General features: G+C 40.7%; 1 protein-coding gene across 1 annotated transcript in view; it reads right to left on the bottom strand.

Annotated features, from left to right (window-relative positions):
- Positions 1–920: 920 nt before the first annotated feature.
- The window catches only part of LOC148891558 (vertebrate ancient opsin-like), a 35,444-nt gene continuing 22,047 nt past the window's right edge, over positions 921–14,317 (bottom strand). The window contains exons 3-4 of the mRNA XM_089008672.1: positions 10,844–11,077; positions 921–4,039 (exon numbers count right to left, since the gene is read on the bottom strand). Coding sequence (XP_088864798.1) covers positions 3,755–4,039; positions 10,844–11,077 — 519 coding nt within the window. The 3' untranslated portion in view covers positions 921–3,754. The remainder of the gene's footprint in view (positions 4,040–10,843; positions 11,078–14,317) is intronic.

Genomic DNA, 14,317 nt, shown 5'->3' with positions numbered 1-14,317 from the left:
GCAAGTGCTCTCATGAGCCTGGCATTTTTTTGTTGTTTTTGTGTTGACTCTGTTTTCTTTTGTCATATTGTATTGTTGTGTGTCATGTGGACCAGATGTGGATAGTTTTTTTTCAGCATTTTTGGCCACAACAAGGAGGAGACTGCTGTGTGGTTGCGCCTTTTCGGCAGCACAAGTATGCCAGCAGTGTTTTGGATTTGGGAGTAAAAGCTCTGGGGCGATTGCGCTTTTTTCGCGCCTGTAATGGTCAGCATTTTCTCAGTCCCACTTTGATCAGCGGAAAGGTCGGTGCTGTTAGACATTGGAATGGAAGCGAATTTATGTGGGACAAAAGATGTGAGACAATCTCTTTTCGTCAATGGATGCTCCAGCTTCATGTTTGCTTTCAAAACTTAGCTTGTAGCAAATGTGTACATTTCACCATGGCGTCCCTGATCCACTGGTGAAAAAGACGCTTTGATTCTCCCTTCTTTCATCTAGAACTGCTTCATACGACAAAGAGGGTGCAGAAAGTTCTGAGGATTGAATAACTGTGTCTTTTTGTTGTCACACATTATTTGTTATATTGTTTTTTTGACTTCAAGATGGGGCCACGAGAGTGGCTGCCTTCACAGCAGCTCCTGTATTTTGTTTTTCTAATTCTTTTCCTTCCCTCTTCCTTTCATCACTTTGCTGCTGTGAAATGTCAATTTCTCCAGTGTGAGACTAATAAAGGCTAATATAGTGCAATGTAATGTAATCTAATAACGCTTATTTAGCATAGCCTTATCATCTGCACAGAAACGATAGGCATTTCTTTTCACTTAGGAAGTGGCATTTTAAAAAACATTACAACATAAAAAAATGCAAGTGTAGGAACAAATACCAACTGCTGTAGTTTGGACGACAAAACGTTGCATATGTCATCATAGATAAAAAAACCTTTATTAAGATGTCACCTCTCCAAAAATATCAACATTTCTTTAGCTTTGGTATCAACCTATGTATCATACAATGATTTACATATAAGATCTTCATCACCGGTAGACAAAGGTGGTGGGGGTTACACAACACATCTGTTCTTTTTAAAGAGAAACACAACACCGAAAGCTTAACTATTCACTGCTAACACAGTACCCGGTGCCCGGCTTGGCTATCTTTGCACTGCAAAACAATAAAGAGGTTGAAATCGGTTCGCAGGACCAAACAGTCGATACACAACGAAATCCTTTTCCCATAAAATGTATCATAATGTCGGTTGAACACTTTTCGGACGACGTATCCATGAGATCGTCGTCATTCAAAATAGTCAGAGGTTGTCGTAAACATCGCATTGGGAGGCACGTGAAATCCACCCATGTGCTTTTTTTTTCTGTTGCTGACCAAGCGCCCTGAAACAAGACACTTTGCGGCCAAACATTTCCATTTAAGAAACAAGGAATCCTGAGCATCGGAGTTTAAAAGCAGAAGTATTTGATTTTGTTTCCATGCAAAAGAATATTATATTACAAGCAACGCGATCGATGATTTCAGTGTCATTTTAGGTGTGGCAAGTTTTTAGTGCGATCTATGGAACATTACCGAATGTCACCTCTGGATTAGGTGTGTCCATTTAATGGGTTGAGATCATCATGCGCCAAGGGAACGATGCAAAAGCTCTTTCGCGTGCATTTCTTGATCGCTGTCACCTCTGAATGCCGTTTACCTGGCAGCGGTGCTACAAAATACACGTTCAATCGCGTTTTAGCAGTGGCGGACCGTCGAGGCCTGCGAAGCCTTCTCAGCTGGCCTAATTTTTCTGATCTGAATCTTGAATTTTTTTTGCTGAATTTTCTTATCTGAATCACAGACTGATGTTAATTATATTTTATCCATAAATTCTTCTTAAAGGACAACCGATGTCACTTTTCTTTTCCTAACTGACATCAGAAAACGTTTTATAGCATCTAAAATACCCAAAACACGCAGTATGATATTTTTATTCAAATGCCAAACACCAATAAAAATGACTTAAAGTCTCCAAAATCTGCAAAAAATTGAGCTGCGAATTGGGCATTTTCAGAAAGTCCCGCCCCCAGTTCGTGACGTCACGCCATGAGGTCTTGCATTGCTGGAGAATCAAAACAATGGCTTCAGATTCAAAGAATATGCTTTCTTGTAACACATCCAGTTATGAATATGATTCAAATAGTTCTGAAGTGGAAAGCATACATGTTTGCAATCGATTAAAGAATTTATTCCGTGCCATTTCGAGGCAACATTAGGGGGAAATGTCTCACCCAAAAAGAGGCAGAAAATGGTGACCTCTTGTAGACATGACAGTGTATTGCGTTTCCACAGGCTGATAAATTCCTTAATGGAGCTTGGACGCCCTCTTCTGGCGCAACGTGAGGTTTTCAGACCAAACAAGCATTGACGTGAATGAAAGGACAACTACATTGTGTCCTATCTCGGTCAGGGGCGTTCCTTCAGTGACGTGATGTGAGGACTCGTCACGAACTCAAAAACAAGACTTCCGGAATATTCAGCACGAGTCTTAAAACGTAAAATATATCTATATGCGGTGGAATCTTTTTAAAATACGCTCAGTAGAAGTCATTTGAAGCCATTTTACAAATTATGGACACAACTTGTCCGGAGACGTCGGTTGTCCTTTAAATAATTCCAAATTGTCTTTTCAGTTTCCTTTCATGACTTTTCCCTGATGCACTGCTTCCAGATGTGTGTTTTTGTATTTAAGCATTTAACCAATCACATTTCAGCCACCATTTGTTACCAGGGTGAGAAATATACCTGGACGCCTTGACAATCAGTTCTGCGGGCCCTGTCGCATCAAATGTGGCGATCAAACTGTTGCTCTAACGAATCAGATTTTGAGTTGGCAACCCAAAAGGGGTACCAAGACCTTCTTGGCTAGTCCAGAACTAGCACACTGTATCGGAAGTGAGCTGCATACACAAGTATATTGTGTTGATTTAATAGCAGTTTTGTCAACCCACAATGGCTGACGGAGAAGAACAAATGGACTTGGTGGAGATTTACTGACGGGGGTTTCAAGAAAAAATGAACACGATAAGAAAGGTTGGTTAGTTATTTTCTGGCTAATGGTACCCTCTAGTGGACTTGTAGTAAATTACACCACACTTTTTTTCAGTTTGAATTGTTTCGGACAAAGGCCCATTGATGAAATCCATGGCCCGCCACTGCGTTTTAGGATGGAATGTCAACTAGGCAGGGGCTTTATATCATTTGAAAGTGACAACTGATCAATTTAAGACATGCTTGTCTCGTGAGGGGAGTCACTTGAAAACAACCGGTTATACATTCTTAGTCTAAGGCTTCTTTCTTGAAACCCTACTGTCGAAAAAATGTCAATCTTCCATTCACAATCAATTATTAAAAAAATATTTACATTGTTGACAAAAAAATAAAATAAAATCCACCTAAAAAGTATTTTGCTCCTTTAGTGTGTTTTTTTTTTTTTTTTTTTTGCATGTTCACATTTTGTCTGCAGATAAACACAAAGGGTTAACGGAAGTTTTTATCAACCTTGCTCATAATTTCCGAAAGTCATTCCAAAAGTTTCCTTCCAGAATTACTTGTATTGGCTACAGCAACCTGAACTCAGCTGATGCAACATCTCTATTTTATTCATCCGAACTGGCTCATAGCAGTTGGACCAAACACACCAACCGTACCGTTCATTATTAATGCCTTCCAGCCTGAAAACATGGCCGTTTCATGCTATTGTCAAGGTCATAGTTTCAATCACAATTCATCCATCAAAGTGGGCCACGAGTGATACCACGGCAGGTTGGTTCAAGTCTGAAGAAGTGGCTTTGGTGACATCATGGGTGGGTTCCAGAGTAGGGTCCAGTTGGGGGACTGCGGCCGCTGGCTGACCCAGGGAGGCCACCATGTATGGAAATTCATTGGTATGACGAGGACCCGTCAAGGCGCCCGCCCTCACTGGCTTGGTGGCAACTTTTGATGAACTCTTCACACTGGAGCCTCGCTGAGGAGCCTCACAATGTAGCAGTGCTTGAAAGCATCTGTAAAACTAAGTCATACGAGACAAGGATTGGATTTCGGAATGAATTCAGATAAAATGCGTGCAAAGGAGAAAATCGTATTTTGCCAGCAAAGTTTTTTTTCCTGGAGCAAGTTTAAAGTTGGCCCTGTAATTTCTCTCATTGCTCGTTGGTGAGCGTTTAAAGCAATTAGGTGTAATTATGACTGATTAAGCTCGCTCTGTCTCCCTCCCTTCTGCTTCTCACAACATGATTTTAGGGTTATTGTGGCAAACCTTTTTACATGAGACAGAAAAATACACCCAAGGACATAATGTATTGGTAGGGTTTCCAAATTGTATGAAACATTCGAGTAATTAGATTCTCGTTCACCATTATTGCATCCTCAATTGGCTAAATGATTAAGTTGCTCATTTTCTCTTGCGGGCTGCAGGTGAAAGAGCACAGACAACAGGAGAACATAATTCCATCTCTCCTTCTAAAAATAACACTTGCACATTTAATATTGGGTTGCAAATCATTTCCATAGTGACTGCCTACTTCTTTCCGAGTCTGCTGAATGATTTGGTTTTCACAGACTGGCTTGTTGATTGCTTTTTTTTTTTATTAACGCTGAAATATTTGGTCAGTTAAAAAAAAAAGTTGTCTACACATATTTGGGCATTTTTTGGGCATTTTTGTTTTGACACCTGGTTTGGAGCTGTATTGTCCTGTGTGCGATATTGTATAACAACTTGTCAACTACACGCATTGCTGTCTCAAAATAATTTACATTTCATAATCCCTCTTAAAACAAACAGAGACCACTTTCATTGTACTATCAGAAATTGAAGGGAAGAAAAAAATAAATAAATAAAAAACACGAATCTGCTAATACGAATCTGCTCCTTACTTTCGACTTGCGTTTGTTTACATGTCGTCGAACGGACCTTGGTGCTTGTCACTCACGCTGATGGGGAGGAAGAAGGTGAGACGACTAAAACCCAATACGACAAACGACCAACGAAGAAACCGGGCCAACTATAAAGGTATGCAGATATGAACGTCGTTCATCTAAGAGTGAATCGCGGAATGATAAAGTGAACTGTCGGCTGTAATTTATGAGGCTCTCGCTATATGTTGCTAGAGAACCGCCGCGAGACCGCTGGTTTTGTTCTTTAAGTTTTTGAGTTATTGTTTTCTTCTCTTTTGGCGAGCTTTACAATCGGATGCATTCAATGAATAACTAGCTGTTTTGGGCACCTGTTTTGCAACTAAACATCAACTTTTTAAAACGATCGTCTGTTGATTTACAGTAGTAAAACAGGTTTGCATCCTAACTACACGTTTGAATGCTAAACACGTCCCAATTCCAAACAATCTCCCAAACTCATTGCGACGATTGATTATTCTTCATTGACTTTTTCCACAACAGATCACATGGTCACCCAAATCAAACTGCTTTGAGAAAGTGAGGAGTGGGCTTCTTGTCTCTAAATCATCTGTCAAAATATAATACATAATGAATGACCCCTTGATGGATTATTCAATCCATGAAAATTTGTGGAAGTTTCAGCATTCGGATTTCATGTAGATCCTCCCATTTTACACCAACCGCTACACAACCTAATTCCCCCGGTGTCACGCAGCTCAAAGTCCAGGTATCCGGTTGGGCTGATGGACAGATGGGTAGATTCTGAATAATTGAGCAGCCCAGCAGCGATTTTGACAGCATAACAATTCATTGAGGATGCTTGGCTGTACTTAAAATTCCAGGCATTTCCAAACATGTCCATCCACAGTGTAGGTTGAAGACGGGAAACGCACACATTGCAATTCACACATTTTTTTTCTCCAACTGGCTTTCTGAGTTCACCTTTACCCGTGGAATCTGATCACACTCTTGAGAAAACGTAGTATACTTAGTATACGCCTTGAGTTGAATGTATACTTATAGTCTACTACATTTTGTCACAAGTGTAAAAGAAAGTCGTTGGCAGCCTGTTTAAAGAAGTAGAAAGACACAAAACGGGAAACCAGATGACACAACATCAAAAAATAAGAGCAAAACATTTTTTTAAAATGTGTGCAATATTAACTCATTCATTCACAAATTTATTCGGGAATTGAAAATATTACGTTGAGCGCCATTCTCGATTTTGTTCTGGTTTTGTTTGGGTGCCGATAAAGCGCTGGCCATGGCCTCCATGGCCTCTGGCAATGTTTTTTTTCTTTTCCACAACGGCGCACCATTCCCCTTTTTTTCATGTTAGCGCTTTGTTCCAGGTTTAGCTGTTGTTAAAACGCTACATAAAACAATATGTATGTATTGCATTCAAGGTCATATAACTTCAGACCCATATAATTTAGGAATTAACTCTTTTTTTTTTTCTGATGAAATAAGAGAGTCAAAGGTTTCTTATGCTGGAATATTTGCCAAATGTGAGAAAAATCCCCCAGGGCGTATTTCTATAAGGAATACACCCCCAGCCCCCCCGCAAGCCCCTTTTTTTCTGTCTGTCAATAACCCGCAGCTTATCTGAGGATGGAGGCAAGCAACATTTACAGCATTTAGCCGTCCGAATAATACACAGACGCGGCTCGGCGGACCAAAGAGGAAATGGAAAGGGGGTCATAGCATGCCAACGCGCAACACGCGCATGAGAAAAGGCTACAAGGTCAAGCAAACAAGGGAGTCGGGCACAGAAACATAAATCACGACAGTGAGATTGGAAAGAGCCTGATGCGGTGACAAGGTACTTTGAGAGAGAGAGAGAGAGAGAGAGAGTGAGGAAAAAGGTCAGAGGCGCCTTCGAGAGGCTGATGATCGCGATGCTTTCTGAATGGACAGTCTTTTCGGCCTGGAGAATATTTTGTACTTTGAGGGTGTGTCCGTTTTTGAAGTCGGAGATGTCTATTTGCTTTGGATGCGAGCGCAGGACAATATACATTGTAGGCTCCTCGCCCGGTGAGGAAAGAAAAAGTTTTGCTTCTGTCAAGAAACATCAAGTCGACACTTTAGAGACCAGCTTTGCGGTTTTATGTTCGTAGGGAACATTCCAAAGAATGCACACGCATTATTTGAGCGTCGGGATGAAATATAAGATTTCAAATTCTCCAGAGGTCTTAGATGCTAAAATTCACTTGATTGGTGTTTAAAGAATTTAAATGAAGTAATATCATGCTCAGATGCTTTGTTTATGAATGAGCATTACTATGATAATTGGATGACTTCATTTACTCCTCATAAACTGTGTTATCGAGAAGCATCGCAGAAATAAAGAAAAAACGGGGAATAAATATCTCATCATACCACAAAGAGTTCCGCTCTATTTCAACATATTCTTCTGATGACAAAAATACAATATCAGATCCGATATCGATTCACATCTGAATTCGGTAAGTCAAGAAGAAAAAAACATGTTGATACATAATCGGAATGCTAAAATGAAAATCAACAATGCAACAAAACAAATGGATGGAAATGAATGTCATTGGATTTCCCTTTTTTTTTTTTTTTGGTCAACCTGTCACACAAAAACTTGACAACTCCAAACAATAAAACGGCAATATCAGTTGAATCCCTTTGAGCTTGTCGGTAGACTTTCAATATTTAGGATGAAATTTTTGTACTGGCGGAAGCATCTGGAATACATTTTTTTAATTAACTGAAATAATTAACTGATAGATTAATTAACTTACTCACTGCCAGATGATGTGCAAAAAATGTGTCCACTCCAGTGCCAAGGTTTTTGTCATTGTCACTTAAATTCCAGGACCCACACAATATTGAGTTTTAGGACTACAATGCAGCATAAGAAATCTTAGACTCTCCTCTTTCATCAGAAAAAAAAAGTTAATTCCCAAGTTATATGGCTTTGGGGTTATCTGATCTTGAAATGGGGCCAACTGTACAAAATGTAATACATACATATTGATTTATATAGCGCTTTAACAACAGCTGAAGCTGTAACAAAGCTCTAACATTGACAAAAGGCAAATGTTGCCCCCTCATGGAAGGGAAAAACATTGCCAGAGGTCTGACCAGCGCTTTACCAGCAACCCCCGCAAGAAAAACCAAAATCTGAAGCAATTCGGGAATGGCGTTCCACGTCACACTGTTCAAATCCCTAATAAATTCGGGAATGGCAGCAAATTAGTTAATTGTTTATTTTTTATTTTTTTATTTGGATTGTGCTTTTCCACGAGAATGAGACCACGTACTGCGCGCGGTTTTAAAAGAAGATCTCTAAAAGGAAAGACAACTTGAAATGCCGCTCTCATAACCTCAAGATTGCTCCAAATTGCCAAGACGGGTGCACGTTGCACAGCGAGCTGTTGAAGGTATGCGAGACGTCTCAGATGGGCAGATAGTTAATTGGGCATTCGTAATGTTTCATCTGAATGTTATCCGCTCCAGTGGAATTTCCGCGTCTGCAACTTTTTCAGGAACTGAGTTCATTTCACGTCACGTCCATACAGAGTGAATCAAAAAGCGCGCCGAGCAAAATCGGCCGCGGCACCGGTTCCTGTTCCTGGTGGCCTCTTTGGCTCTGTTGACGGCGGGCGTCACTGATGGATGATAGTCGAAAGGCACGCCAGCTGTTCCTTGTATCTGTACAGCATTTTTAGTCTTCAACTCGCCTCAACTCACAGTTTCCATAGTAACGGGCTGGGAGGAATTGAAGACTGAAAATGACATACAGGACATTGGAGAGTCGCTGTCACAAGTCGGCAATATGTGTTTTTTCTTTTCTGACGATTTCCCACGAGGTCATCTGTTTATGGCTGTGCGCAGGTCCGTGTCGGATTTGCGTTTCGGGATATGGTAATATGACACCATTTCTTTCTTGGGAGATATGTAACACTGGTTGTCCACATTAAGACCAAAAGAAAATAAAAGGGAATGATAAAAGTTACTCATGTAAGTGTCATGTGACCTCTCATACGACATCAAATATTTATTTCAGGTCATAACACGCCATGCCAAGTGCCTGCCAAGAGTGTTGACATACTTCAGATTCACGTGGCTCCGACAGGGTACCTGCTGCGCATCGATATCAGATGCTGAGGGGCTCGATCGAATACACTTGAAGTGTCTGTGTTGGACATCAAGGGATGAAGCGTGTCTTGGAAATGTAAGCCTGGTTTAAAGCATCCAGACTTTCTGGACAATAACCCAACTAACCTCAAAGAAATCAATTTTTGTGGCACAAGTGCAACACGTACTCATAGAGCGCCAATGCATATGTGGAACTGTAGCGGCTTAGAATTGAAGCGGATTTACGTGGGACAGGAGATGTGAGAAAATCTCTTTCCGTCAATGGATGCTACAGCTTCGTGTTTGTTTTCAACATTTAGCTTGTAGCAGACGTGCACATTTCACCATGACGTCCCTGGTCCACTGGTGAAAAGGACATTTTGATCCTCTCCTCTTTCATCTAGAACTGCTTCATACAACAAAGAGGGTGCAGAAAGTGCTTAGGATTGGTGACTGTCTATGCCTTTGTGTTGTCATATTTGTTATTTTGTTCTTTTGCCTTCAAGATGGCACCGGGAGACTGGCTGCCTTAAAGCAGGTCCTGTATTTTGTTTTTCTACTTCTTCCTTTCCTTTCCTCTTACTTTCATCACTTTGCTGCTGTGAATTGTGCATTTCTCCACTGCAAGACTAATCAAGGCTAATCCAATCCAACATTCACAAAGGGAGAAGAAAATATAAAAAATGTTTTTTTTTCCCAGTATTAATATAATGTGGAGCCACAATTTTGCGAGGTTTTACAAGTGACCTCCTCTTAACAGTTGACAATAAACATTACGTCCTGATATAATGTACAATGAAGATCTTTGCAATGGGTTAAAAAAGCTATAATACTATCATGACATTTTCGATGCTCGTTTGGCATCCGAGTCACTTTCAGGAGGAAAGTTGATTTATGATATGCGAGGCTTGACTTTTAATGCACCTTGACCGTGTGAAAGTGTGGCCGCGAGGTGAATTTGATCTTCTATTTGAATGGTAAAATTCAGATTGGTTGAGATAACGAAAGCGTTTTAAAAAATAGATCCAGGCATTTCAGACATATGTTATTCCTCATCTGACCTCTCTCATATGGTTAAGCTTCTTCCTCTGGGCTCTTCATTCCGTGATCCAAATTTTGTAACACACACTTCCAGTGTTCATAAAAAAAAAAAAAAAACACTAGCACTTTTATCATCATTATTTTCAAGTGTTGCCATAAAATCCGCCCTCATTCTATGTCATTATTTTCATTTTCCAATTCCTCTTCCTGTATTTTGTCCTGCTCATTATTTTCATCTATATATGACTTTTTGTCTGTCCCGCTTTGACTTTGATGATGACGAGAGGGCAACTTTCCCGAGTCAGATGCAGACAAATCAATTAAAAAACAAAAACAAACACCAATACAGTATTTTTTTTAAGTGTTTAATCACGATGTTTAAATTGGGCATAGTCCAAGTTTAACGCAGACCCGCTGAGAGTTTTTGTCATATTACTTCATTGGGAATTGTGCTGCCGGTTTTTCCCTGTGGTATACGTGTCATCACTTGTAGCGAGAAATTAATTACAAGGATGAAAATGTAGCCTATGGTAACTGTTTATTTTTAGATAGCGTGCCACCTAGTCAGTTTATATTGCCCTGTGACAAATTGCTCTGTTATGTATTGTATCCTATTTTTTTATTCATAGTGGAATTGCATTATAGGAGTTACAAAAAAACTGCCATTGTCTTTTGAGTCACACAACTTCTCTACTTGTCAAAATATTTGTTCAAAAACTGGTGGCAGAACCTGGGTCACATATAAAATATATTAAAAAAAAGATAACCGTACCTGTTTATTCATGAAGACATATATCACCGGGTTGATGACTGTGCTTGTCTTTGCCAGGACTGACGGGATAATGCTGGCTTCAGGCGTGACCAGACCAGGTGGTCCGAAGGTGGCGAGTAGCGCCATAACACCGTACGGCAGCCAGCACATCAGGTAGCAGATCACCATGATCACCACCATGAACAAGACTCTGTGCTCCCGTTTCCTGCTCATCGATGTGTTGATCCCACTCACCTGGACACAGAAAGGTAGGAAAGCATAAGAGGGGTTGTTTGGAGAACACACTCAAAGACACAAAACAAAAACCAGAATGAAAAGAAAAAAGGTGAAATGAGCAAACAAATCACTCCCACGTCACAAATTTTATTTATTTTCCTTTTCTTGGCTGGCCCATTGAGGCATCACTGGGAGATGAGGTGGCGAGAGAGGGTTTTTTTCATCAACTCACGATCCCTCCGTGATGACAACGGGATTAGGCTAGCGGGTTCTAGAGAAGTGGAACGTTGCAGAGGGATGGGGGGGTTAAAGAAAGAAACTAGAGGATCAGGTAGTGTATCAACGGAAAATAACTTCATCAGTGACTTGAGAGGTAGCGACATCCGAAAATGATACCATTGTATTTTCTCGTTCATCCACACTGAATTGTTGGCGAGCATTGATGGCGCAAACAAAATAAAGTCACACAGAATTGAAAGACGAATAATGATTTTTCTAGTGTTGACTTTTTCCTTAATTGCAATTGTACGATCACATTCTTTTTTTGATGGTTTATTTTGTCACTAGACACTCTGTGGACATGTGACATGCCTGCACATCTATATGGAACAAAAAAACGAGGTCGGAAAAAGTTCACAACATAATGTTGTCTTCATTTGGCTTTAAAAATATGAGTTGCTGTAACATAAAAAATATGTGTGTGTCTTTATGATATATAAATACATATATATATGGGCCCTGCAAGGCCCTGTCAGCTAGGCTAAAGTATGTTTAGGAGCTTTTCTTACATGCTGAATTATTCAGTTTGCCTCCCACTGACCAAGCTAAGTCGCTCATTTCTGTTGATTCCCTCCCTGTCACTCATTGTGTGACATTAACATAGCATATAGTGTCCCCACCTGTTTCTATTGCTGTCACACTGTGACACTCACTCAATGGTAGCCCACGTGTGGCAAGTACTCATGAAAAATTTAAAATGGATGTAGGCTATTTTTCTAGATTACCTTTACGTTAACTAAACAAGCCATGAGTGTGAGGCAAGTTGTGTCCAAAGCTCAGGATGCCCGAGACCATTATTGACCATTAAAAATGTTATTGACGGAGTGATCGGGCTGGGATGTGCTTTGGATGCCCAGCACAGGTGGACGACCGGGGCTGTCGCCCCATTGACCGCGCCCTGTGCATGCCCATGGTATCATTTGCACTCACAATCGCATTGAAATGGAGGAGAATGTGGTTCATTGTGGAAAGTTAACTCGAGAGGCGAGTCACTACGGCGTCCGTATCGTTATGTCGTGGTGAGGAATGAACTGCGCCGAAAGGCTCCTCGAGCGATAGATGAGAAGCTCGGTCAGAGTCCAGTTGCTGCTCCTCTGTGTTGAGGGGAGCCAGAGGAGGTGGCTCGGGCAAGGGTTTAGGATGCCTTCTGGATGAGTGCCTTGCTAGTGGTGAGGTGTTCTAATTGGAAGGCCTCCTGGGGGTGAATTAGAACATGCTGGACAAAGTACCAGCCGACTTAGGAAAATCGTGAGATCCTTCTTGAAAAGTTGGAAGAAGTGGCTGAGGCATGGGAAGCCTGAGCTTGTTTGCCATAGATAGTAGACGGATGGCTCGATTTTTAATGTTCTTATCTTTTTGCATTTTACTTGATACTCGAAATGAAGGGAAACTAATTAGATGACACTAGACCAGACATGGGCAAACTACGGCCCGCGGGCCACATACGGCCCGTTAGGCTTTTTAATCCGGCCCGCCGAACCTGCCCAAATTATAGTAAAAACAGCGTCTGAAACTCATGACAAAAAGTTAGCGGACAACAGGGCAGATAACTGAAAAGTTGCCTGCCCCATCTTTCACAACCTGAAGCACAATGAGACAACTAATCACATTAAAAAACATTGTCAACATTGTACCTACTACAAATGCTACCTTGCTTAATTTACGGTAAATGTGCTGATTTTGCTGCAGTAGTCGATTGACATTGTGGTGCACAATGCAACGTTTGCATTGCTTCCTATGAGCCACTAAGCCCCTTTCATGAGTCTCACGTACACTTTACAGTCACGGTTTAATGTAAAATTACGTTTTGTAGCTCACATATGTTGTTAGCTTCTATTGAATCTTTATTCTGGGCTGAGGTTCTGTGCATCTATTTTGGAAAATGATATGCAATTGCACAACTTTATAACGCTTGCGAAAGTCCGGAAGAAAGCAGCATGCTTCTGATTGGCTGCCGTGCCGAGTATGCAAATTTCACTGGTTGCCGATGTCCGTGTGCTCGGCGACGGTACACGTGTGTTGTTTGCGCGTGAAGGCGAGGGCGTCAGTGAGGAGTTTGTTGAGCGCGCGGTCAGGACAAACCATCTATGATTTGACGGAATTTAACACAAGTAGGTATTATTGAGCTTGAATATTTCGTTGTGGAATAATATGTTTTGAATGTTGAAAGTGATTCCATTTTTCAATAAATGTTGATTTCTTTAACTTTGCCCCTTCAATGAAAACTATTAAAACAGACGCAATCTTGATGAATCACAGTGCATATGTTATTTTAATCTATTTCCATTTCCTCCTCCAAGTATCTGCGAAATAGTATGTAAAGGCCATATTCCTTGAGACAAATTTATTAACTGATCAGGGATATTTTTCACATTTGAAAGACAGTTAATAAATTGGGTTCTTACTGTGCTATGAGGTTTGTACACACTACATTTAAAGGACAACCGGCACCATTTTTTCGTGTTTCCCACTGACATTATTAAAACGTTTTATAGCGTCTATAATACCCAAAACAGGCAGGCTAATATTTTTAGTTAAATGAAAAACACCAATAAAAATGACTTCAAAATGAATCTGGAAATGGCCAGTTTCAGAAGGTCCCACCCCTTTGATCGTGACGTCACGCCATGACGTCTTGCCTTGCTCGAGAATCAAAACAATGGCTTCAGATTCGGAGAAGATGTTTTCTTGTTACTCATCCAGTTATGAATATGATTCAAATAGTTCTGAAGAGGAAAGCATAAATGTTTACAATTGATTCAAGGAGTCCTCCTATATCAATTCAAGCCGCCAATGACAGCAATGTAGCACCCAGAAAATGCAGAAGATTGCGCCCAAGCTCCGTTGGAAATGGGCTGATTTGTCAGCTGGGAATTTGTGTCAGCGAATATCAAATAGTTGTCTTGGTGCAACACACAACGATTCACCATGGCATTATTTATGTGTTTTCCTTCTAATTTCGCCATCAACACGAAGTTT

Source organism: Hippocampus bargibanti, linkage group LG11 (genome assembly GCF_051943395.1).
Source record: "Hippocampus bargibanti isolate YZ-2025 linkage group LG11, ASM5194339v1, whole genome shotgun sequence".
Classification (NCBI taxonomy): Eukaryota; Metazoa; Chordata; class Actinopteri; order Syngnathiformes; family Syngnathidae; genus Hippocampus; species Hippocampus bargibanti.
The sequence above is the reverse complement of the archived record's forward strand: the minus strand, read 5'-3'. Positions and strand labels throughout refer to the sequence as shown.